We start from the raw sequence: 25,868 nt of genomic DNA, 5'->3' as shown, positions 1-25,868 counted from the left end.
AAGACACAATCGTTTATCGACACTGAGGGTATGCGTACCGGTCGTAGCTCGAACCGCTGTGAGGCCACGAGAAACGCACCGCCCTGTTTCCGACCGTCCGATCTGTCGCAACGTAATATTTGGAATCCTAACGGAATAATTTCGGAGTCTTGTATTGATTCATTACAACCGGATTCCGTGATGGCATACAAATCAAAGCTTACTGTATTTATATTGTTTCTAAATTCTTCCAATTTTGTTCTAAGACCTCTAACGTTTTGGTAGAAAATTTCTATTGATTTAACTACTTTTCGGTTTTTTTGCTGCCTTACGAAACCAAATCCATTCGCTAAACTCTGCATTGACTGGCCAAATTTCGGGTTGGTTCAATGTATTAAATAAATTTTCTGGTACACCAATAATAAATGATGCATAATCCCGCGCCGTTTTGTGTTTAATTTTATCTATCTTAATCAAAGCATCCGGGCCGCAAACATTTTTCACATATTTTGTCAAAGTCTCCAACGAAGTTTCTGGATGTAAGCGCCATACGTGCAAGTACTTTTTACGTTCCATTCCTTTTAATATTAGTGAATCTTTATTACTACCTACACGTACGCTCCTACGTTCACTCGATTGCTCGTTGTTATGGGTAACATTAATATTGTTATTATCACGCTCATCAATACACACCTCTTTACCTATTCCTTGCCCTTCGCAATCCCCTTTATCTTTAAACAAAGGCGCGCAGGTCGAGGCTATTTTTATGGGCGATGCTGACGACGCGGACGTCGCGGTCGTAGGTTTAGTGGCCGCAAAGGAGTTTACACCTAATATCTCTGTGATAGCATCACTTTTATTAGCTTCCTGTAATGGCTTATTATTATAATATGTGGATTCCAAAGATTGCGACGTGTCACAACCTGTTTTTGATATATTTGCCCTAGTGCCAATTTTAATGCATTGTTTTTCTTCAAGCGAACTCAAAATCGTTAGTACCGCGTCTAACTTGTTATTTGTGTCACTTAGTTGCTTTTGCAAAATAGCTATTACGTTTGCTTGAATATCCAATCGAGAATTCATTTCGGAACGTAATTGAGTTAAATGCTCCAACAATACAGAATCAGTGCTTAGAGGCGAAGACGTATGATATCTTAATTGATTCCCGCGCTGCATATTTATATTATTATTATCGGGTGTAGCGAGTGACGTATTGCACACGGTTATAAAACTCTTATTTGGCGATTGAGTACATTCTGAACAAACCCAACTTTTCTTGTAATCATTAGTAAAAGCGTGGAATAGTTCTATTTCAATATTAAGACATTTTAAGTCATACCTTTTCAAGCATTTTAGCTTAGAGCATTCCAAATAAAACTCATCGTGTATTTGCAAGCCGCAAGTATTACAACCAATTTTGCTAGTCATTGTAGATGTAACAAACCGGTTTCCGTGCGTAGAGTCGGTGTGCAAAAGAGATGAATTATTTGAATTCTCGTTTTAATTCGCAGGACCTCTCCTTTACCCGAGGTGAGGAGGAGCTTCCCCTCGCTCGTTAGTAATACAGCGTCCAAAAAATAAGTTCACTTCACTTTAGTTCTTATTGCACTGTTTACCAGTTTACTTTTTTGTTAATTTCGCATGAAATTAGCACTCGATAATTTAATTAAAACAAATAACACGTCTGCGCTCAGCGACAGCGACAATGGTATATGTATCGTTAAAACCATTTCAACCGCTATTTTCAAGATGGCGGCCATGGGACAAGGGTGGCGACCCCACAAACTTGGTTTTAACTTCACACTGACCCCCCCTACACATCAAAAAAATAAAATTGCGTCCTCTAAAAAACGCAAGGTCAGGCCTAAAAAATGTAACATTTCAATGGACTAACAGATACAACCAGTAATAGGGAAGCCACAGACATGTATCAAGATAGACTAAGCGAGTGTATGTACTTCCCGTGTCCAAACTAAGTTTATGAAACTTACTTGACGCTGGCCTACACTCAGTCCGCGCTTGCAGTTCGCCAAGGAAAGACGTGAAGCTGAATAAAGTAAAATGCCGAATTGCGCCGTTATAAACTGTAGAAACTCCACAGCTGTGAGTGGCCGAGTTAGCAGAGATGTTTCCTTCCACCGGTAAGTAATTTTCTAATCAGAATATGCACTATTTATTTTAAAATCAAATAAAGAATATCTGTGGAAAACGATCGTGACAAACACGGATACCAACTCATACGAAATGATTCGGAATACATTGCGGCTTTTACTTGGCACGGTAAAGATCGCGTCGTATGATAACAAGCAATGAATAGCGTCTTCTCATTTTTCTGTTCTCATTTTTCTGTCCAATTTTGTGGTTAGTGATGTTCATTTGATGCAACAGTTCTCGATTCTGATCGATTTTATAATCGAACAGAAAAATGATAATTTGAAGGAGCAATTTTTAAGAAAAAAAGGCATAGATTTTTTTTGTCATTTAATAGGACTTGACCTATAACTTTTAAGTATTTTAATACAAAGGTACTAAAAATAAATATTATGACATGGACGCCATTAGTTAAAGTGTCATCTTGGGAGTTTTTTAAGAAAACTCCTTATTGCTTAGAGTCTTAGACTATGTTTGTTTTTTCAGTTTTCCAAGTAACCCGAACATAAAAGAAAAATGGATCGATGCAACGGGACATAAAGATTGATTGATTGACAGTTTCATTACTTTCTTTCGATGGCCTCTCTAGTACGTAGTACATGGTAACTCAATGGGCATATGTAAGAAAAAGCTAAAACACATTAGTTTACTTGTTAGAATATTAAAAGGTTTATAACTTTATTTTATCATTCCTCTGTCTATGGTAATTATCATTTTTCTGTCTTGAATCGGTTTAGTAATCGATTACGATTACATTTATACACATATTTAACTACCTCTTAGACATAGATCTAGTTTGATCTGATTTCTTTCGATTTACTTCGATGGGATAGGACGATACTAGAATCGCCGCGCGAGTGGCGTCCTAATCGATTTAGCGTAAAATGAAATTACCATCACTAAAAAGCGCTCGTGACGTCATAACGCGTCAAGGTCAGTACAAAAAATATGACACGCTTGGTTTTCATACAGATCGCGGTACTTGCGTTGTCTACTTAGTATACATGTCTGTGAGGGAAGCCCATGATGCTAAATGTGGATTTACTCACGATTTACTCGAGCGTCACGGGATGACGGGAACCTATTAGAATTGGTATAGTCATAGCGAGAAGAAAAGGTCCTTCAATGTTTTAACTTTCAGCGGTGGGGAAGGGTTTTTTTTATTTTTCGCGTATTTTATTTAAAGCCTATAGTGATATAACTAGTTAGATGTCCTGACAGAATGTTTGACGAGTCAGCGAATATTCATCCATACTAATTAGAGATGCGCCGAATAGTGGTTTCACCGAATAACCGAATACCGAATACTATTCGGTTAAAACCTTACCGAACCGAAAATTCGGCCGAATTATTCGGTTCAATGTTTTGACGTGTTTTGATGCGTAAACCGGTTCTAACGGGTCGCAAGTAGCTGCTGGCTCGGTGGCGAGCGAGCCTTACCTCACCGCCCGCCATCCGCGTATATCGCCCGCGCACTCCGTGCCGTCTCAGTTGTGTTGAAACATCGCACGAATACGTTACAAATTAAAACAAAAAAAAAATATTAAAATTTTTATATTGTTTAAAAGTTTTATAATAAAATGTATTGCGTTTCATGTAACATTTTTTGATAATTCTCGTTTTATTTAAAAAAAATTATTATTGTCATTTTACTCATTAGGTATAGTACTTTCAATATCAGTTTAAGGTTTTTTGATATCTGTTATGGTTACGGAATAATCGCCTGTGCACACTTAACGATTACAGCCTGTATACCTTAGGTTCAACACATTCTTCATAGGATTTCTTTGACTTGTGTATAGTATGACATAAATCATTCATAATATGAAGTTATTTATTAAGTTCTATAGCCAAGAAAGTAGAAATACTCATACCGAATATATTCGGCACCTAAACCGAATAATTCGGCCGAATACGAATAGTCAAAAAGATGCCGAATATGCCGAATACCGAATATGTATTCGGTATTCGGCGCATCCCTAATACTAATATTATAAATGCGAAAGTAACTCTGTCTGTCTGTTACTCAATCACGCCTTTTTAGTATTAAGGCGGTACAACTGAAAACTATATACCTAATACCAATCTATAGAAATACTCAAACTCAATAGAAATATAAGAATTGCCGTATAATATAAACGATCGTTTAAATGCTACGAGTTGCCTGAACTGTTACTGTTAGTTACTGAACCAATTTTCATGAAATTTGGTATGGAGATATTTTGATACCCGAGAAAGGACATAGGCTACTTTTTATCCCGGGAAAATGACGCAATCCCGGAAATCCCGCGGGAACGGGAACTATGCGGGTTTTTCTTTGATTGCGCGGGCGAAGCCGCGGGCAGAAACCAAGTAGAATATAGAATTAAAAAACTCATAATCCAAACGTACATAAAACCCTAAAAACATGAGCTTCTTTGCAGTTGTGTAAAATTTGTAACAGTTGAGTAAAAAGGTAATTTAAGACAATGTATTGCAAAGTTGTAGACGACATTGAAAAGTAAAACTATATAGGTATTGAGTTAAATAATTTATGATTACATAACCATTCTGAGGTTTTACATAATATTGATGTTTTGCATTAAAACAAAACATGTATTATGTGTCGAATAAAACACACAGCGTTGGATGAAGAAAGCAGTCTATGAATCCTATATATCTCTATGAAAATTGGGTCACCTTACCAAATATCGATGGATCTTTCACCTCACTAGCAAGAGCGCGTCCCTAGTATGTCATCTGTCATCATCGCCTTTGAAGCGCTGTCATCTTCCAAGCTCCATAGCATCTTCATCAGCAAGCAGTAAACTGCAACGCTGTGTGTTTTATTCGACACATACTTAATACATGTTTTGTTTTAATGCAAAACATCAATATTATGTGTCTTTCTAAAACACACAGCGTTGGATGAAGATGTGTTTGATATCTGCTGGTGAAGAAAGACATACAAACGCTATGTTAAAAATAAATTATCTTGTTAATATTGTAATACCTATGAGTGCTGTATTAACAACTTAAATTTCATTCCTTACAGAATGTTAAATGAACCTGTTGTATTGTAAAATAAAGTTATATTTTAAATTCTAAAAACAATACAAGGGGGTTATGTAGTAACAACAAAAATTGTTTTTCTTTCATGTAAGAACTAACCATATAGGTATCCTCTAAATTTTAAATTATTCTCCTCAGATAATCTAGCCAGAGATAAAGGTTTGTGTTGCAAGGTTAAAGGGTCCGCCCCTTTATAGATAAGAATCAATTATCTACTTTTAAGATTGAAAATCAGTCCTTTGTTACTTGAACCAACCTTTCCACATGGGTCACTGGGCATATCTATGTGTCTGAGTGTCCTCACAACCGACCACCTGATGGATAATGTGTTGTTGTATCCATTTAGTATCCAAATTCAGGTCAGGTTATAATCTTATTTTGCTGTGATAAAAAACTGTATTTTGAGATTTTCAGAAGTCATGTTCATGTCATGAACTTCTCGGCCTGACCCCAGTAATAGCATAAGAGCTCCTGAGAGAACAGGGTCAGCTTGCTTATGATAGACTTAAGCTAATTAAATAGAATCTCTGTGTACTAGATTACATGCATTCTTTTTAAGGATTCAGTAAATAATTTGTTCAGTTGTAGATAACGCGGCCGCGGGTGAAACAGCAAACGGAAAACTATTTTCCATGAATAGCCTGGGAGCCCACGAAAGATCGACCTTGACCTATCTTATAAACATATGCAAGCTATTTTATGTGATACTAGTGATCCGCCCCGGCTTCGTCCGTGATACATATTTCGCAATAAAAGGTAGCCTATGTCCTTTCTCGGGTATCAAAATATCTCCATACCAAATTTCATGCAAATTGGTTCAGTAGTTTAGGCGTGATTGAGTAACAGACAGACCGACAGAGTTACTTTCGCATTTATAATATTAGTATGGATTTTTGAAGTGAAACTTCTTTAGGCGGATAAGAGTATAATGTCAAGATCACATCATGGCAATACCGTCACGTTATCGAGTAAGGCGACCATTTTGGTATCTTTGAATCTTGCCAAATAAGTTTCACTTCTGACACGTGTGCTCGGCACACACGCTCTTTTTATCTATAAATACGCCTACAATAGATTATAATATATTTCATCATCATCATCATCATTGTCAGCCCACACTTGTCCACTGCTGGACATAGGTCTCAGTCATGGCACGCCACTGAGCCCGGTCGTTTGCTCGTTGTCGCCAGTTTTGACCAGCAACCCTGCGGATGTCGTCACTCCACCGTGTAGCAGGGCGTCCTACGCATACGTCCTATAATATATTTACAGGCATTCAAACTACCTACCCGCATACATACAGAACTACACAATTATTTTATTAAATGTGACAACTCAGGAAGTCACTATTTGGCAGACCTTGGCCGTTAACTAGCGGTACATTGCCGCTTACTGTATTCTCGTGAGAAACGTGTGTGTTTCGTTTACACGTTGGAACGGCTGTAGCGATTTCGATGTATTTTAACGTGTGTAAGGATCAGTTTGGTAATAAACTTTGTCGTAAAATGAGTTCAAAAAGGCCAACGAAATGGTGAAAAGAGCGTGTGTGCCGAGCACACGCGTCAGTGAAACTTCTTTGTCAAAATTGTAAAATACCAAAATCTTCACCTTACTCCTTACTCCATGACTTGACGGTAATGGCCATGACAAAATGAAATTTAACTCTCAACGCACCCAAAGAATACCATCTTTTTTAATCTAAGTATGTACATAATATACGTATTAGTAGATTTATTTTTTATATAGAGAGAGAGATTATTTAACAAAGAAATAAAATTGTTAATAAGTAAAAACAAATGCAATGAAAAGAGAAAAAAAAACAACAACATTTAACTTATCATACACAAAATATGATAATTTCAGCTCCAGTATTTTTACAGAACACACAATAATATAATTCATACATATGAAACAATTATACCTGTATAAGTATATCTATACTAATATTATAAAGCTGAAGAGTTTGTTTGTTCGAAAGCGCTAATCTCGGGAACTACTTACTGGTCCGATTTGAAAAATTCTCTCAGTGTTAGATAGCTCATTTATCGAGGAAGGCTATATATGCTAAGACCAACAGGAGCGGAGCAATGCAGGTGAAACCGCGAAGCACAGCTAGTTGATAATAAATAAATGTTATATAATTAATGATAATAATTGTAACATGCGCTTTTGATAAGCAAAGGGCATTGACCCTGAATTTCTTATCATTTACCTACACTTTAATACTAGCTGCATCCCCCAGTTTTACCCGCATTGCTCTGCTGCTGTTGGGCTTAGCGTGATGATATTTCGCCTATAGCCTTCCTCGATAAATGGACTATCTAACACCGAAAGAATTTTGCAAATCGGACCAGTAGTTCCTGAGATTAGCGCGTTCAAACAAACAAACACTTCAGCTTTATAATATTACTAGCTGCTCCGCGCGGTTTCACCCCCGTGGCTCCTCTCCTGTTGGTCATAGCGTGATGATATATAGCCTATAGCCTTCCTCGATAAATGAGCTATCTAACACCGAAGGAATTTTTCAAATCGGACCATTGACCACTGAGATTAGCGCGTTCAAACAAACAAACAAACAAACATACAAACAAACAAACAAACAAACTCTTCAGCTTTATAATATTAGTATAGATATTTATATAAAGCTGAAGTATATTCATTAAAAGTGTTTTACTGCAATCGCATTCCTATTGTTTTAAATCTAAATTCTAAACTACAGTACAATCAACATGAACACACACTTTGTTTTTATTATAATGGGTTCAGCTATTTAGGTGGTGTTCCGTGACAAACAAAAGCACAGAAGAGATATAACTAATCTAATTATGTAGTAGTTTAGATAAAAAGATAAATAAAACATTAGAACCTTGATAAGAACGTGACATTGACTCCATTCTATATAATCTATATCTTCTTCTCTTATATATAAAAATGAATCGCAAAATGTGTTGGTAAGCGCATAATTCGAGAACGGCTGAACCGATTTCGATAATTCTTTTTTTATTATATTCCTTGAAGTACGAGGATGGTTCTTATGAAGAGAAAACGTAAACATGTACCACGGGCGAAGCCGGGGCGGACCGCTAGTTATAGATAAAAAGTAAGTCAAGTTAAAATCTCCTTTCTATGAGACAGTTGTAGATTTATCCATAGGATAAAATAAAGCAAACTTATAACTATTGGCATATTTAAGCGGTCAAATGAGTAGCATCTTGATTTTTGTATCTATACTAATATTATAAAGCTGAAGAGTTTGTTTGTTTGAACGCACTAATCTCTGGAACTATGGGTCCAATTACAAAAATTATTTTGGTGTTAGTGTATGGGCTGCTGAGTTGATATGATAATATGATATCCCATACACTCCTTTATTTGATACTAGCGACCCGCCCCGGCTTCGCACGGGTGCAATGCTGATACTAAATACACTACAGAAAAACTGTAAACGTTGTACATATAAAAACATAGCGACCCGCACCGGACGGCCGCGGTACCGTCGCAAACGCTACGTCCCGCAATTTTTAAATCTGTAATATCTTCGAAAATATTCACTTAAATCATACGGTGTAAAGGGCCATATAGATCTATATTAAATGAACAATGTATTCAAGGTATTTAATTGGTTAAGGATTAATGCTGTATTGGTTAAAATCGCTTCGAAAATTAGCCATTATTTGTCGTAAAAAGTAAATGACAAAAAAAAGTTATTGTGGGTTATCCATAAGAGATAGACATATACCATCGCGGACTTTTCTGTAGACCTTTTCAATGTGTATAATACTTAGTAAATTATTTTGATAAAACTCGTAGGGTTCAGCCTGCGTTTGCAATGTACGCGGAAAAAATGTAATTTTTTACGACATCACATTGAAAACCTCGAAAAAAAACAGTACTTATCCACTATTTAATGGATGTCATTATACATATAAACCTTCCTCTTGAATCACTCTATCTATTAAAAAAAACCGCATCAAAATCCGTTGCGTAGTTTCAAAGATTTAAGCGTACAAAGGGACATAGGGACATAGGGACAGGGAAAGCGACTTTGTTTTATACTATGTAGTGAAGTTGATAGATTGATAGTTTGATAGGATGATGTAAAACCAATTGACAACATTTCATTTTTTATAAGGCCATGAAAGAAAAAAACCGTTTCTTTATTTTGCTATTGCGATTACAGAAAAAAATTTATTTAATTTTTTTATCGCATATTTTAGGAGAAATTAAATAAAAACGAAAAATGTTATGATGACGTCATACATACGGAGGAATAAAAACGCGCCCTAGCCTAATTTTCTATGTTAAAAAAAAAACTATCAATTTGACGTTTACATGGCAATGGCATGTCCTGTCACCTGTGTCATATTTCTAATGTCAATAGTTGTAGTGTTTACTGTTTACTGTTTGTGATTATTCAAATTTCAAGCTAACGAAGTATTGTTATTAGAACGTGTTATTTTGTTTTTGTTTTGGATTTTAATCTCACGATGAATCTAAATGAAAAATATACACCTTTTAAAGAGGCCAAATATTGTTTTGTTCCTTCCTGCAAGAACAATTCTATTAAACATAAAGAAAAAATGTTTTTTGTGGTGCCCAGTGCGTCTAAGCAAGACTGGTGTAAAGCAGTGGGTGTTGATTGCCCTAAGCGTAGCCTTTACATATGTGAAGATCATCTCAATGTAACATTATTCAGATTTTAGAATAGCAGAATTGTTTTTTTGAATAAATTTGTTTACATAGATTTTGATTCTCAAATCAATATTTGTGTTCTCATTAAACTAATTAAAACTATTATAGTATACTTGAATATTTTTCTGGCAATATATTTACAAACTTAGATTTCTTTCAATCCAGTATTTACATCAATATTTGTTGCAGTTAAAAGAAGATATAACTAACTACATGTATTGGTCTGTGGTCAACTATGAGAGGACGACCCAAACTCAAAGCTTCTTTACCGCAGTCCCTCCTACCTAATATATCTCCATTAAGGGAACCTCAGCCTAGCACATCATCAGCAGCAATTCCAATGGAGATAGATAGTGTCACAGAAAATAAGATGATTTTATTTTGTAATAAAGGTGTGCAAGTGAAACCAAAAATGGCAGATCGCACCACTAACTGTTCTTTGAGTAAAATTAAGACAGCTCCATTATCTTTTTGTCAAGATGATGATGACTTTAATAGTGAACAAATTGATATTGATGATGCCATACCATCAACACAGGGTAGCACTACTACTACAACTTCTGTAGATGTTTCTGACATTACAAACGAAAACATACAAAAATCCTTCATGCTAGAAATAATTGAAAAAAGGCCATTAGATTACATAGGATTACCACAAAATTATTATTGGTTAATAAACTTTTTTGTGTCTCATTTAAAATTAAAATCTATACATATTATAATAACATTATACAAAATTAAAAATAATTTATCATTCAGGCAAATATCAGACATGTTTTGTATATCTCTAAGCACTTTATGGCGTATATTTTATAAAGCTCTTTATGTACTATCTAATTTTTTTAAACAATTGATTTTTTGTCCCCCTATTTTGACTGTAAAACGAAACTTACCATCTTCTTTTAAAACAAATAAAGAATACTCAAATATATATTGCATAATAGATTGTTTTGAAATAGAAATAGAAAAACCATCCAAACCCATAGAGCAATCACTGACCTGGTCTCAGTATAAAAATGCTAACACACTAAAATATTTATTGGCTTCAACACCTGATGGTTTCATTGTTTTTGTATCAGCTGGCCATGGTGGTAGGATATCTGATACAAACATAGTGGAAGTATCTAGATTTTTAGATGTGTTACCACCTAACTGCTCAATATTAGCAGATCGGGGATTCAAACATATTGATACTTTATTGACTAAAAAAGGCATAAAGCTTCTTCGTCCACCAAGTGTTGCAAAAAATGTAAAATTAACAAAAAAAGAAGCCATTCAAAGTAAAGTTATTGCCAGTCTACGCATTCATATAGAGAGGGTTATTAGGAGAATAAGATTATTTAAATTGTTAAAACCACATTCTGTTATTAATAATAAGTTAATTCAATACATCGATGAAGTGGTAACAATAGCATGTGGTTTGATTAATTTACAAAGTTCCATAGTGAAAAATTGTTAAAATAAGTTAATTCAACAGATAGATGAAGTGGTGACCATAGTACATATGTGGTTTGATTAATTTATAAAGTTCTATAATATAAATAATGAATATTCTGTAAAAATAATTTTAAACAGTGTCATTTCTGTATGTAAGGACATTTAGGTTAAATTTACTAAGAAATTATTAAGTTCAAACTTAAACTTATGTATATGTATGTAGTTTTGTAAAATACTTATTTTATTTAATCTTAATATGCCTATGATTTTCATAATTTCCTATAAATAAAAGACTGTTTTTTATAAAGTTCTATTTATTTAACACTTTCCAACATTTTTGAGAAAATATATGTTTCCCAGAAATTTTCAGCACCCCTTAACAAATGTTGCATATAATCATCATCATAAAGGATCCAGTATTTGTGGATGATTTTGTTTTGTTCAAAATGTGGATCAGCTACACAAAATAATCCTTTTTTCTTTTTAGCAGCAAACATCTGAAGCATAATTTGTGCTTTAAATTTTTCTTTTATTTCATTTTCGTTTATGTACCTTTTCATTGCTTTTTGACTCATTGGACTTTTTACTTCAATGACAAAGTCCTTGCAAATGCCATCTGGGGATACTCCAATTATAGGGGATAGTAAAATTAAGCCTTGTTTTTCGATGTGGATATTTAGTTGTATTTCAAGCTCCTGAATAACTAGATTTTCTAATGTTTTGCCTCTTTTAATAGCTTGAGTCTCTGGCACTTTATATCCCCCTAAAATACTGTTGACTAATGCACCATCTGTAGTTTTGCATTTCACTGCCTCATGAATTTTGGAGCCAGTCACTCTACCCTGACGCATTGCATGCCACAATTTAGAGTCAGCCTGTTTTTTAGTTTTTTCAGCTATTTGGTTTTTGAGGTTGTCTGTAATGATGTTTGCATACCATGATTTAAATGCCATGTAACTGTGATCATATTGGACATCTTGAATAAACTGGAGCATTAAATTAAAAACGGTTAAATCAATCAGTGCAGGCTGCTGTTCTTGGCAATATTTTAAAATCATTCCTTCAGATATATTGCGCAGATTACACTCATTAGTAAATGTGGATAATGTTACATTCACATTTATATCTTCAGGAACTTTCCTTTTTCTTCCCAAATTTTTAGCCAAAACAAACTGCTTATCTGTAACAGCTGCGGCAAGTCTGGGTTTAGTCCAATAGCAAACAGTTGATGTAACCGATGGCTCATCTGATCGTTTAACAAGCCAAATTACAAAACAAATGGCGTGTTTGCACCCTCCTGCTGCTGCTGCGCAGTCGTTACATTCAACTTTTATGATTTTTTCTGCAGTCTCATCTATTGTAGCAGACACGACGTATAGTTTCCCTTTAACTTTGTGTTCTGGTGTTACACGGCATTTAATTATACACAAATTTCCTTCCCGCTTAACTTCGACGTATCCTACTGCTGTTTCGACGTAAGATTCTCGAGATGCAAGTAATGCTTTAGCACTACGAGTTTCCGCAGCATTGTAGCAATCGTTTTCATACATATATTCCATTATCATCAGATAACTAACTGAAGGTAGGTTTCTATTATCAGCAGACTGAAATCCTCCGGAAACTTTCATTGTGTAGTATAAAATTACAACAATCTATGTTAGCTATCAAAATTTAAGATACTCGAAAAGACTTGCAAATAACGGTGTGTACTATAACGTAGTTAATTACAAAGCTTGGCGAATGGCGGTTTATTTTAGTGTCAACTGTCAAGAGTGATAAAATGTTAAATGTCAACTGTCGAGTTTTTTTTTTTTTAATCTAAATTACGTCGCAAAGGAAAAAATCTATTCCTCCGTATGTATGACGTCATTTGGCGTTTACGACATTTTAGAATGAGATGATTTTCAAACTCAAAAAGATGAATGAAAACTTTAATATTTTGAAAAAGCAAAAAATACGTGTATAATAATTTTTGATCTAGTTTTGATTAAAATAAAAAAATAAGTAGGTTAAAATTTTGAAATGTTGTCAATTATAGCTTTTGATCACTACTTTATTATTGATTGATACTTTAAACTAATGATGATATAAATGATTAATGATATTTGATACCTAGTTGATGATATTAATATACTTCAATAAATGGGCTATCTAACTGTACGGCTAGCCCGTACAGTTAGATAGCCCATTTATTGAAGAAGGCTATAGGCTCTATATCATCAAGCTTAAACCAACTGGAGCGGAGCAATGCGTGTATAACCGCAGGGCACAGCTTGTCTTACATAAAAGTATTACAAGAGTTAATATATAAGGATAATAATGTATGAGTATAGTACTGAATATAGTACGACCGGCCTCAGTGGCGTGCCATGACTGAGGCCTATGTTCAGCAGTGGACAAATGTAGGCTGATAATGATGATGATGATGACGATGTTGATGATGATGATGATGATAGTAGTTACTGAAGGTTTTGATTCTAATTCTATCTGAGTAAAGGCTCAGTTTATCAAGAAATTTATCAGGTTCATTGCAAAAAATGGTATGAAAATTTAGATACACAATTGAGATCGAGATAACTCTTATCTATTAATGAATATAAAATTACTTAAATTTTAAAATAATGTAAAATGTAAGTTGATTATAAATTAATTGCCTTTAAATACGAGCGCTTATTTTTGTTATCAAAATAGACGCTAAAAATAGTGCAATAAAAGCTATAATTATTTTAAAACGTTTAATATTAAGATTTTATTTTATCTCGAAGAAGTTTTGAAGAACGTGTTTTGCATTAATTTCCATTTTCATCCTTGTTATAGACTTATTGTTTATTCCTATCATAGTTACATACTTAAATATTTTATTTAAATAAACTATATTGCGCGCCAAGTTTTAATTTACAATTTAAAATACGTAATTATAGACTACAGGCCCATGTTGAAAAAATTATGGGTCATTTGACCCACCACCTGACCTATCTAGAATGATATAAGAGCATAAAATAATAAGATTCAGCACTATGACGTCACTTGTAAGCTGTCCACCTGAGTGCAGATGAGAATTCGAAGGTTCAGGTAGAGATTTTCTCCCCTTGTCTCCATGATTTTTGTACGGCGTTGCGGAATAATGGCTTAAAAGCAGTATAGAAATAGTATGACATAGATGCCGTACAAAAATGGTGGTCCACAAAGTCGGAATTTATTTTTATTTTTCGACAGTTGCCGGGGTAAATTTGGTCATTTGATTTTGTACGGCATCTGTGTCATACTATTTCTATACTACTTTTAATCAATTATTCCGCAACGCCGTACAAAAATCATGGAGACAAGGGGAGAAAATCTCTACCTGAACCTTCGAATTCTCATCTGCACTCAGGTGGACAGCTTACAAGTGACGTCATAGTGCTGAATCTTATTATTTTATGCTCTTATATCATTCTAGATAGGTCAGGTGGTGGGTCAAATGACCCATAATTTTTTCAACACGGGCCTGTAGTCTATTACTTCAAAGGAAATACTATAAAAACTGACTTACCCCGTACCCGCAAAGAAAAAGAAAAAATGTATCTTCACGGGGAGGAGACCCCTGTCCACTTTTAACTTCATGTTGAAACAAAATCAAAATATTTACAATTTTAAACAAAGCGAGCAATTCACATTCCTTTTTTGTATTTACGCCATTAACACGCACTAATCACTGACGAACTACTGAGTGCCCGAACTACTTTCTAATCCAGCATCGTTTAACAAATTAATGCCTGAAGCTCCGAAATGAATTTAAATATTAATGTTCAAAGAGTATAGTAACTATGTATAAGGTTAATGTTTTTGTTTACACAGTCAACGATAGCCCAATCTGTACTGTGGGGGAATGACACATTGACAATGACATTTGACAATTTTATCATCTATTTGACATATAAATGAACGTGGTTGCTAGTTGTAAAAATATTCTAGACGAATGAAAATTTTTAAAAAAGTAAATACAAATTAAACGAAATTATTAAAAACAGATCTAATTCAGTTAAGTTTTATAATGCTTAACCTCAATTTTAAGATCTATTAATTGTATTTTTGTCATTGCAAATCATATTTTGTGATGTACTGGTTGGTCAAGACGTGGTCAAGACCATTTTTTTAAACAATTGAAAAGCGCTCCAAATTTGAAATACCGTCGACATTGGAAAATTCAGTCGGCCGACATGATTTTAATTTACTCCAATGTAAGGTGAAAATGGAGGACGAAGAAATACGTTGCATTAATTGCATGATCACTAACGATTTATGCGAGCTATTTGCTATTTATTTAAACAATGACGAAATTGACGCGCAAATGCTGGAAACTTGTTTCGATTTTAATAAGGTTGTTCAACGAAATTTTAAATGCATTGTTTTTCAAGCCTCATCATAATTTTCTCTTATTTTTTTCAGGTATCAAATGATTATATCTCAGCCCCCGGAATCACAGACACAATAGAAATTCTATTGTGTCGCGATCAAATCGGGCCGCTCGGGGCTCAATGGGTTAAATACATATTTTGTGCTATTTGCGCTATTAATTTTGTGCATTCGTTAGAAAAGGAGTTATCTTTTAAAAACCAGACAACTAAAATCATAAGAATGCGTATTAAAAGTGAGTACCAACCTACTTCTAGTCTAAAAACTAAAATACTTGCTTTACCTAGGTACCTTTTATGTTTGTTTTTCATATTATTAGAAAGTTAGAAACCAACTGATAAGCCACCAACTTTGCAATCATATTTCGAAGGTACTTTTCATTGGACATTATTCAGAGCAAACAAAGTTTAAATATTTTTAAATTAATTGTAAGAATTACCATATGCTGCTTTTGTGCATCTCGACTTCGTATCTCCCAAACGGAAAGACCGATTTTAGTGCGTTTTTTACGTTCATTGTGTAGTCACTTGAATTTTTTCTAAGTTTATAATGTTCAGCGGCAATTAAGGTATTTATTTCGAAGATAATTTTTTAAGTTTCATGGATATTTGTTTGTACACATCGTTTAATTTTAACGACTTTTCCTGTATCGCATTTGACAAAGTTTTTGCACGACTGCTCAAAGAGGGTTATGTATGTGTTTTTGCCATGCTCTCCAGTGTAAAACGGCTCGATGGATATCGATGAAAAAAAGGGCAGGTTTAATCGAAACACCGCGTTCAAATCCAACGTTGTTTTTTTCCTATAAGTATTCTACAAATTACAGTACCTACCTAGTTAATTACTTAGTTACTTATATTTGAAAAGATAATAATTTTTAATTTTCATATCGCATTAAATACTATTTACATATAGTTTAGGTATTTCAACAAAAATATCGAACGTTTTCAAACTCAAACTGAAACTTTTTGGGTTTGAATCGCGTCTTTCTCCTTACAGTGGTGAAAGACACGGTTCAACTTAGCATATGAATCCCGCGACATGATCTACATTTCTCTTTATATTATTATATTCTTTGGCATATTATAGTGTGAGACCCATTTGTAAAAAAGTCTTCAAATAACGATTTTCGTGGGACTCACCTCCGCCATACGGACAACTGATATCAACTGATATCCACCTGAATCGGCATGTTTTTCTGAACACAAAAAGTGCGGTTGTCACTTCCTAGGGGTATGGAGGGGGGAGCTATGACGTAGCAAAGGTGGCCGTCGGGCCGTTCTATTGTGCGGTATATGATATATCTAGATAACTACTGGACCGATTTACTTAAAAAGGGTGTCAATTGAAAGATAAATAAACATTATTTGATTCCTAAGATTCATTAAGGTAAAACTAGTACCAAATGAAATATTTTCAAAAATCAACATTTTATGAAATATATATTTTTTTTTAATGTAAAAATCTCGGTAACCGTTAGAATTATGAGAATTTAGCTTATAATAAAACATATAGCTACTTTTATCACCTTTCTAATGAACCTTAAATAATGACAATCGAGCAGTAAACAACGAAACTACAGCCTATTAATTGAGCGTCGGTAGCGCCAAATTAGCCCTTTTTTGGTATGAATCATCTTGAAAATTTGTTGCTATAATAAAGTTATTAAATTTTGTGTATTTATACGTCATTAGCTAACTTATATTTTGGAGTTAAAGCGATATAATTTTAGTTATCCAAATTAGTTCTCAAAACATTAAAAAATTTAGGTTTTTAAATTTCGCGCTTTTACTACAAATGCTACCGCTATAGAACCTTTTATTATTGCGGACGATAATGACCAGAATACTCTAGAAGGTGTGAGAGAGAAAATATTTTCAAATTTTATTAAAACGTTTTAATTTTAAGAAAACGTTTTCAATAAACTTTTTTTTTACTTTTTACGTCATAGTTTATTTTTTTATTTCGACTCTACCACGTCATCTCATATCAACTCCCGGGCGAAGCCGGGTTTTTTAGCTAGTATTAAATAAATATGTATGTGCTTTTATTACACAGAAAAGATCTTATAGTAGAGTAAATATTTTAAGAGTCACATAATATTTATGTAGAAATTTACATAATTTAATTGGCTTTGAGGATTAATATTGTCCTTAAACATGAAGTTCAAGCAGCTTAATCAGAATTAAAATCATACCAGAACTATTTTTGCTACTTTAAGTCATTAGAAGTGTAAATTAGAGATTTTAGATTTATTATTTAAGATTAGTTCCTGAGATTAGTGCGTTCAAACAAACAAACTCTTCAGCTTTATAATATTAAGTAGGTATAGATTTACCATAGTAATACCTACTTATGTGATAAAAATAAATACTCATCAAAATTAACAATATTTGTACTTTATTCATGTGATATTCATAAATGATTACAGGCAGTTCACATAATAAGGATTTGAATGGCACCAGAGAAAGGGTTAAGCATGCTTTGAAACATGAAGATGATCCTGTGCCTCACAAGAGGAGACGTCGCACAGAAAATGGAGGTAAGTTATTTTTATATATAAGATAATACCCATTAAATAGTGGAGAAGTACTGTTATTTTTGAGGTTTCTAATGTGATGTCGTAAAAAATTACATTTTTTCCGCTTACATTGCAAACGCCGGCTGAACCCCACGAGTTTTATCAAAATAATGTACTAAGTATTATACACATTGAAAAGTTCTACAGAAAAGTCCGCGATGGTATATGTCTATATTCTCTTATGGATAACCCACAATAACTTTTTTTTGTCATTTACTTTTTACGACAAATAATGGCTAATTTTCGAAGCGATTTTAACCAATACAGCATTAATCCTTAACCAATTAAATACCTTGAATACATTGTTCATTTAATATAGATCTATATGGCCCTTTACACCGTATGATTTAAGTGAATATTTTCGAAGATATTACAGATTTAACAAGTCAATAACTGCGTTAAAAACAACCGACTTCAAACTTGCACTTGCAACATTTACAAATACAGACAAAAATGCTCATAAAATAAAAACTACTGGGCCTATCCGAATAAAATTTTTATGGGACCAATTCGACACCATCCCGCATCGAACAAAAAAAGAATCACGTAAATCGGTTCAGAAACCACGGAGTAATCGGTGTACATACATAAAAAAAAAAAAAAAAAAAAAAAAACATACCGGCCGAATTGATAACCTCCTCCTTTTTTTTGAAGTCGGTTAAAAATTGCGGGACGTAGCGTTTGCGGCGGTACCGGCCGGCCGCCCGGCTATATATTTTATACCCGTGCGAAGCCGGAGCGGGCCGCTATGTTTTTAATTTTTATATACAACGTTCACAGTTTTTCTGTAGTGTATTTAGTATCAGCATTGCACCCGTGCGAAGCCGGGGCGGGTCGCTAGTATACACATAAACAAGTGAGTCATGAATTGAAAGTATAAAATTTGACCTACATTTGGTTTAACTTTCATAAGCATTGAAAAAATGTGAAGCAATGAAAAATTCTCTATACTACACTATAATATAGGGTACATTAAAAAAAATTAAGAGTAACAGTGAATGTTTCATAAAATAAGTGTTTTCATATGATCATGTTTGCAGGAAATAAATGTCAACGCTGTGCAAATTCTGAGCGTAAGTATGGTCCCGCAGTGACTTGTGAGCAATGTAAGCAAAGATGCGCATTTGACAGGCACGATGACAGTAAAAAGGTAAATGTTTTCGTTAATAGCATACCGTAATCATAAAGAACTTTCTTGAAAATAAATTACATATGTAATGTCTACATTTTGTATTAAGCCTTTGCAGCTTAAGATCTCATTTATAATAATAAAATAAATAATCTCGCTAAACAACGAATTAACAGCATTATGCGCTCTGTCATTTGCTCTGTCATTTATCCACACTGGAAATACTGCTATAATCGCCTGACTCCTGTCACTGTTAGGTCACAGAATACATAATACCTAGTAGCTAAACGCTACAGAACGGACACTCTCCGCCTCCCGCCAAAATTAAACACTTACCTCACCCCGCGCGATCGTGATTAAAATGGGCCATATTTTTCTGCAAGGACGATACGCAACGAAGATTGACAACATTAATCAAATTGACTTAAAGTAATTTTATTATTTTGGATTTGTGATTATCGTTTTTCGTAGAAAATGGTTAGATATTGTGCTGTTTACGGATGTATTTCATCAGAAAAACGCGAATTTTTAATTTACGCTAGTCACAAATGTGCCAACCATAAAGCATTAACACACACATTTGCAGTCTCTACAGTGTGAGTTGTGACTGTCAAAACGATAATTTTGTATGGAGTGTCCGGGGTGTGGTTAGGTGAAACCTTCTAGTTAGGTAAACTATTATTATAAACATGTATATTTTCATTTTAGGTGGACGGGAAGCTGCTCTGTTGGCTCTGCACCCAATCACTGAAGCGAGCATTGGCCAGAACGAAACAGCACTTGTCTTCAGTGGATAAACATAAACACAGGGCGCACAAGTCAGTTGAACATTATTTTATTAAAATCTAAATATATTCAGTTAATATACCTCTACATGACTTTATTAATTAGAAATTGGAAGTAACAAAACCAAGTAATGTGGTAACCTGTATCTTTTATAGAACTTAAAAGTTCCTTTAAAAATTTTCATGATTTTCATGAGTGCCTATAAATTTGAAAGAAAATATCTAATTCATTTTATTTGTCTTGCTTGTATATACTTGATATTTTATTTGTAGAACTGCCTTGACTGGTTTTTTTATTATTTTTTATTCTTAATCAATAAATTTAATAATAATTTTCACTTTATAATATCAAAACGATTATTCATACAAATTTTGTTATTAGACGTTTGAAATAATGCCCATGTATTTTAATTTTTTTAATATTCAGAAAGTATGCATTGCCCACAGATCAAAAAGCAGTCACAAGGAGAAACGCAAATCTGACATAATAAAAGCAAATGCAAATGATTCCTCGCTCAATGATGCGCCATTAGAAAAGAAATCAAAACTAAACCCCTTGCAAGGTTTGTTCTCAGGTATAAGTAGTTTCGGTTTTTATTATTTTGCTTATTACTAACTATTTAACTAACCTATTATGATTTTAAAATATTTAATAATAAACTAGAATTTAATAAATTCAATGAATTATCATCTTACACTAAAATAATATGAATATACAGAAATCATATAATTTTAATTTTGTTTAAAAATTGTACAGCTATCATTTTTTAATTCTCTTTGATGGCCCGGGCTGGTTAATGGTGGCTCCTTCATTATCGTCGCTGAAATTTTCTGTTTCATTGTCTGTATTTTTAGTTTCCAACCATGAAATTTCGTCGTCATGACCAGAAGAAATCGAAGACGCTGGAGCACGCTTTCTAGTAACTTTGTACAGAGGGGACATGGATAAGGAATCCTTAGTTATCAATAAAATGTAAATTTAAACTTGCTTCTTTGCCGCCAACAAAGGACGCTGCATGGTATCATGCGTTTAGGACATACCACCAAGTCCAAAAATGGTATGGAATTGAAAAAAATCCAGAAGACTGGGGCTGGAGATATGACACCAATAGGCTCACTCCAATAACAACGACAGAGAAAGCAGCACCTCAGACGCTTTTAAGTGTAATTTCTTGCCACTGTAAAAAAGGATGCAGCAAAGCATGTAGTTGCAGAAAAGCTAAAGCTTAAAATGCTCTATTGTTTGTGGATTCTGTAGTGGTCAGCTGTGTGAAAATGCAGTAGAGATTCAGATAGATAACGAAGACTGTGATGACGACGAAATTTCATGGTTGGAAACTAAAGATACAGACAATGAAACAGAAAATTTCAGCGACGATAATGAAGAAGCCACCATTGACCAGCCTGGGCCATCAAAAATAATAAAAAAATGATAGCTGCACAATTTTTAAACAAAATTAAAATTATATGATTTCTGTAAATATTATTATATCCGTCGCTTGTAACTTTTTACCTTTAAAACGTACAGAATAATCATGTATACAAAAAATGTAGGTAATTTTGTCTTCTTTGAACCCCTCATAGACACTTTTGTGATTTAGTAAACAATTGAGAAGTTATTTAAAATATACCTAATTTTAGCACCTTTAATTCAAGATGGCGGCTAGCGCCTGGGTCCGTCAAGGTCGAGAACTTGGATTTTGATTAACCTTTCATACCTAAACAATATCGTTTCAAAACATTTTCTACGCCACCTTTTGTAGAGCAGAGGCTTTTACATTTCCCCACAGACTGGACTTATTTAAGAAATTCGTCATCAATTATTATTAAGCTAACAGTGTTAAATAAATATGAAACTTAATTGTTTTATTATCATTTTGCAGAACGTAAATCATCTATGCAGATAGGAAGCACAACAATTACACGTCTAGTAAAACAGGAACAACTGACTTTAAATTGTGACTCAGATAATTTAAGTGAGCGAGATGAGGCTGAGGGAGATGTAAGTGCTAGAAAGTTACTATTATCTTTGAAAACTCGAGATAAATAATTTAAGTAGGATAGCTATCAAAACTATCAAAAATAATTGTAGTACTACAGTGCACTTATAGATCAAGAGCCCACGACGGCCAGACTTTCCTTTCTTTAGGAAAGTTGAAAGTTTCTCTGTATATGTCTCCGATACAGATAAGAACGACTAGCGATTATCAAGTCTGGGTTGTGGTTACTTTGGCAGGAAACAGGTAGTAAAGGTGTATAGAATTGTACCTAACTTTCATTATAGTTTAAAAGCTAAATTTTATATATGTTACTTGGGGACGTATAAAAAGATGTTACCTCAAGAGCCGGACAGTTTTCATGGTTCTTACATCTTGCCAGACACATTTAAAAAATAACTAACATATCATCAAATTAACGTTACTACCTAAAAGTGTATCAAATATGAAATAACCCACTAGAAACATTAGTTTGACACAACATGACAATTGTGTCATCGAGATACGTGAAATTCCATCAACATAAGTCCCCGTAAAAGATAAGTAATAACTTTATTACTTACATTATACTATTATTTTTTAATCATTAATTATAGTAAACTAATGTTTCTAGTGGGTTATTTCATATTTGATACACTTTTAGGTAGTAACGTTAATTTGATGATATGTTAGTTATTTTTTAAATGTGTCTGGCAAGATGTAAGAACCATGAAAACTGTCCGGCTCTTGAGGTAACATCTTTTTATACGTCCCCAAGTAACATATATAAAATTTAGCTTTTAAACTATAATGAAAGTTGGGTACAATTCTATACACCTTTACTACCTGTTTCCTGCCAAAGTAACCACAACCCAGACTTGATAATCGCTAGTCGTTCTTATCTGTATCGGAGACATATACAGAGAAACTTTCAACTTTCCTAAAGAAAGGAAAGTCTGGCCGTCGTGGGCTCTTGGATTATTATTTGTGTATGTGATTTTTAAATTGTTAATTCATTCATGAAATTTTATTTCATTACATCTCCCCTCCAAAAGAGAAAATTCTAAATAATATATCTATATTCTATATATCCTAAACGAAATCTTCATATTCTGCGGTTACCGGTTGTAATTTAGTTATGTGAAATAGTGTTGATTCTGTTTTTCTATTTCCGGTGTCAATCAATCGATGGAGTTTGATATTTTCTCCAAAATCTTGAAAGGGCCTATTAATAGTTCGTCCAATTATTTTCTATTTAATCTGTTTCCATTCTCCACATATTATACATAGCTCCCTATTTGTAATTCTAGCGGTTTTCTATTTCTGTCAAATATTTTCTTGTTGTAATTGTGGGATTTTATTGTATTCTCTAATGCTAATCTTCTATGAGATTGGAATGAGCTTTAAAATGACATCTAGAGATCTATCTTAATGTAAATTATTAAAATGATAAACTTAATGTTAACCTGTAAGTGCCTCATAGCTCTAATGTTAAAAACTTCTTCCGACTATCTAACATCATTTCACATTGTGATATATATTTGTGTTTTTTTTTTTTTTTTTTTTTTTTTATTCATAACAGAGCAGGCATTTGACCGCGATCCCGCCTGGTGGTAAGCGTGGATGCGGTCGATCGCAAATGATGCCTGTCCTGAATAAGCCTATTCACTCTGGTTTTAAACAATTCCAAATTATAGTTCTCAGGGAACACAGAAGGCGGGAGGGAGTTCCACTCCTTCGCAGTTTGAATTAAAAAAGATCTTTCAAAGCGTTTAGTGCGTAATCGAGGTATATCTACTACGAACGGGTGAAAGCCGGCCGCTCTTCGCGAGGTTCTATAGTGGAATGGAGATGGCGGAATAAGATTATGCAGCTCGGATGCACACTCACCAAAGTGCAACCGGTAAAAGATAGAAAGGCAGGCTATTCTTCTACGGTGTTCTAGAGATCCAAAACTTTTGGTAATTAGTTTAGGTTCGGCTATAAGTCTTTTCGCGCGTTTTTCCATTGAATCTAGAGCTTGAAGATGGGTTTTTGCAGCGCCAGCCCATATGTGGCTGCAATATTCCACACAGGACCGCACTTGAGCATGGTACAGTCTGAGGAGTTGGTCAGGTGTGAAATATTGCTTTACTTTGGCCAGAATTCCAAGCTTTTTGGCTGCAAGTTGAGCTTTAGATTCAATGAAATGACCGTAATTAAGGTTCGATGAGACGGAGAGGCCAAGCAACTCAAGATGGTCAGATACCGTACAGTTTTGTGTATTTTTGTTTATTTCTCATGTATGTCATCTCAATCTACTACTTATGTATTTTTGTTAAACGTATGATTTGTTGTTAATTCAACCAATGTATAATTTATGAACAGTTACAATAAACTTTCATACAATTTGTCTATATTTGCGTTTTATTTCTTTTTATTCCTATAGGACTATAGTCCAGTCGAATTAGACCTGAAAATATTATTGAAAGAACGAACATTCCGACAGAGCAAAATTTTGGTGAAGAGCTTTATTTTACCATAAAAAATAAAAATTCAAAAGTCCCATGTACGCAACAAAAGTTATTCGGGGTTAAGGTCATAATTTGAGGATTTTTTGAATTTTTCTCGAAAAAATTTCCTCGATGTTGGGACATGTGGGGACTTTTGAATTGAATTTTTATTTTTTATCTATACTAATATAATAAAGCCGAAGAGTTTGTTTATTTGAACGCGTTAATCTCAGGAACTTCTGGTTCGATTTGAAAAATAATAACTTAGCCCAAAAAAATATTCAGTCAATATTATTCGGAAAATATCTCTGTCGTGTGTACCTACATGTATGTTATGTTAATCTTTAAAACTATGTACCTACGCAACCGATTTTGATGGGTTTTTTTAATAGATAGCGGATGGTTTAAACGTAGGTATAGTAGGTAAGGTATGTTCCATCAATAATTGCAACAGTGCGAAGTTAGGGTGCGTCCCTAATTGATGTATATATAGTATTCATCATCATTGAAAATTTGTATTGAAATAAAAATACCCAAAAATATTTTATAATTTATTAGTTACTGAGATCACAAGCCACTTAGTTAAATAATTTATAAATATCACACCAAATCAATAGTATTGCAGTTTGATATGCAATCACAAAACAATTTATATAAAACGCAACTTAAGTATATAACAAAGTAAAAATACTAAAAAATATATGTAATATACAAACGCCATGCGCTCCTTGAAACCTGATTAAGAACTAGATATACCTTTGAATACACATTGCGGTGAATAAATTGCGGCTAAACTGTACATTATAGGGCGTGGAGTTGAGAGTCGTAATTTTTTTTGTGGTTAGCTATTGTCCTATGGAACCTAAATCTGAAATTTCACACCGCGAAAACTTTTAGTTTTTGAGTCACGAATTTTTGAAAATCGGAAAATTTTACTCCATTTTATCTTTGAAACGCGAACTTACTGTTATGACAGTGTCAAATTGACATACAGCGATTGTCGAACGCGTTTCATTTCAGGTAAAACATTTCTATCTAACAAAAAAAATATTATAATTTAAATTTTATTTATGATTTTTGTATATTTTTTAACAACAACATTAAAAATAATTATTATTAAGTATAGTTTTTGTAAAATAGATTAAATAAAATAAAATTATTAATATTCGCAATTTATAATTTAACAAAAATATTAATTGT

The 25,868-nt window shown here is 33.7% G+C and overlaps 3 protein-coding genes across 8 annotated transcripts in view; 1 reads left to right on the top strand and 2 right to left on the bottom strand.

Moving 5' to 3' along the window:
* LOC149896006 (major facilitator superfamily domain-containing protein 6-like) overlaps positions 1–15,170 on the bottom strand; it is a 36,842-nt gene extending 21,672 nt beyond the window's left edge. The window contains exons 1-2 of one of the 2 annotated variants that reach the window (XM_090117885.1): positions 14,850–15,170; positions 4,815–5,059 (exon numbers count right to left, since the gene is read on the bottom strand). The gene's annotated coding sequence lies outside the window, so the exon portion shown is untranslated. The remainder of the gene's footprint in view (positions 1–4,814; positions 5,060–14,849) is intronic. The other variant, XM_090117883.1, reaches the window with a different exon arrangement.
* LOC149896007 (uncharacterized) lies at positions 11,625–12,869 on the bottom strand. The gene has a single exon (XM_090118395.1). It carries the CDS (start codon positions 12,867–12,869, stop codon positions 11,625–11,627), a length of 1,245 nt encoding a protein of 414 aa, XP_089974521.1.
* Positions 15,171–15,839: 669 nt separating the features above from the next.
* LOC149896005 (uncharacterized) lies at positions 15,840–23,726 on the top strand. 5 transcript variants are annotated; one of them, XM_090118032.1, is made up of 7 exons: positions 15,913–15,940; positions 18,137–18,247; positions 19,327–19,436; positions 20,124–20,233; positions 20,648–20,775; positions 22,084–22,202; positions 23,352–23,726. In XM_090118032.1, the coding sequence occupies exons 1-7, from the start codon at positions 15,928–15,930 to the stop codon at positions 23,373–23,375; spliced, it is 615 nt and encodes a 204-aa protein (XP_089974158.1). In that variant the 5' UTR covers positions 15,913–15,927; the 3' UTR covers positions 23,376–23,726. The 5 variants fall into 5 exon arrangements, with proteins under 5 accessions (XP_089974157.1, XP_089974158.1, XP_089974155.1 ...); XM_090118031.1 differs by having other exon boundaries at positions 15,840–15,940; positions 20,657–20,763; positions 22,084–23,726; XM_090118029.1 differs by having other exon boundaries at positions 20,657–20,775; positions 22,084–23,726.
* The last annotated feature ends 2,142 nt before the right edge of the window (positions 23,727–25,868 follow it).

Source organism: Colias eurytheme, chromosome 29 (assembly GCF_061535395.1).
Source record: "Colias eurytheme isolate Ceu_HAF_F1 chromosome 29, ilColEury1 Martin Lab GWU primary, whole genome shotgun sequence".
NCBI classification, from domain to species: domain Eukaryota; kingdom Metazoa; phylum Arthropoda; class Insecta; order Lepidoptera; family Pieridae; genus Colias; species Colias eurytheme.
The sequence above is the reverse complement of the archived record's forward strand: the minus strand, read 5'-3'. Positions and strand labels throughout refer to the sequence as shown.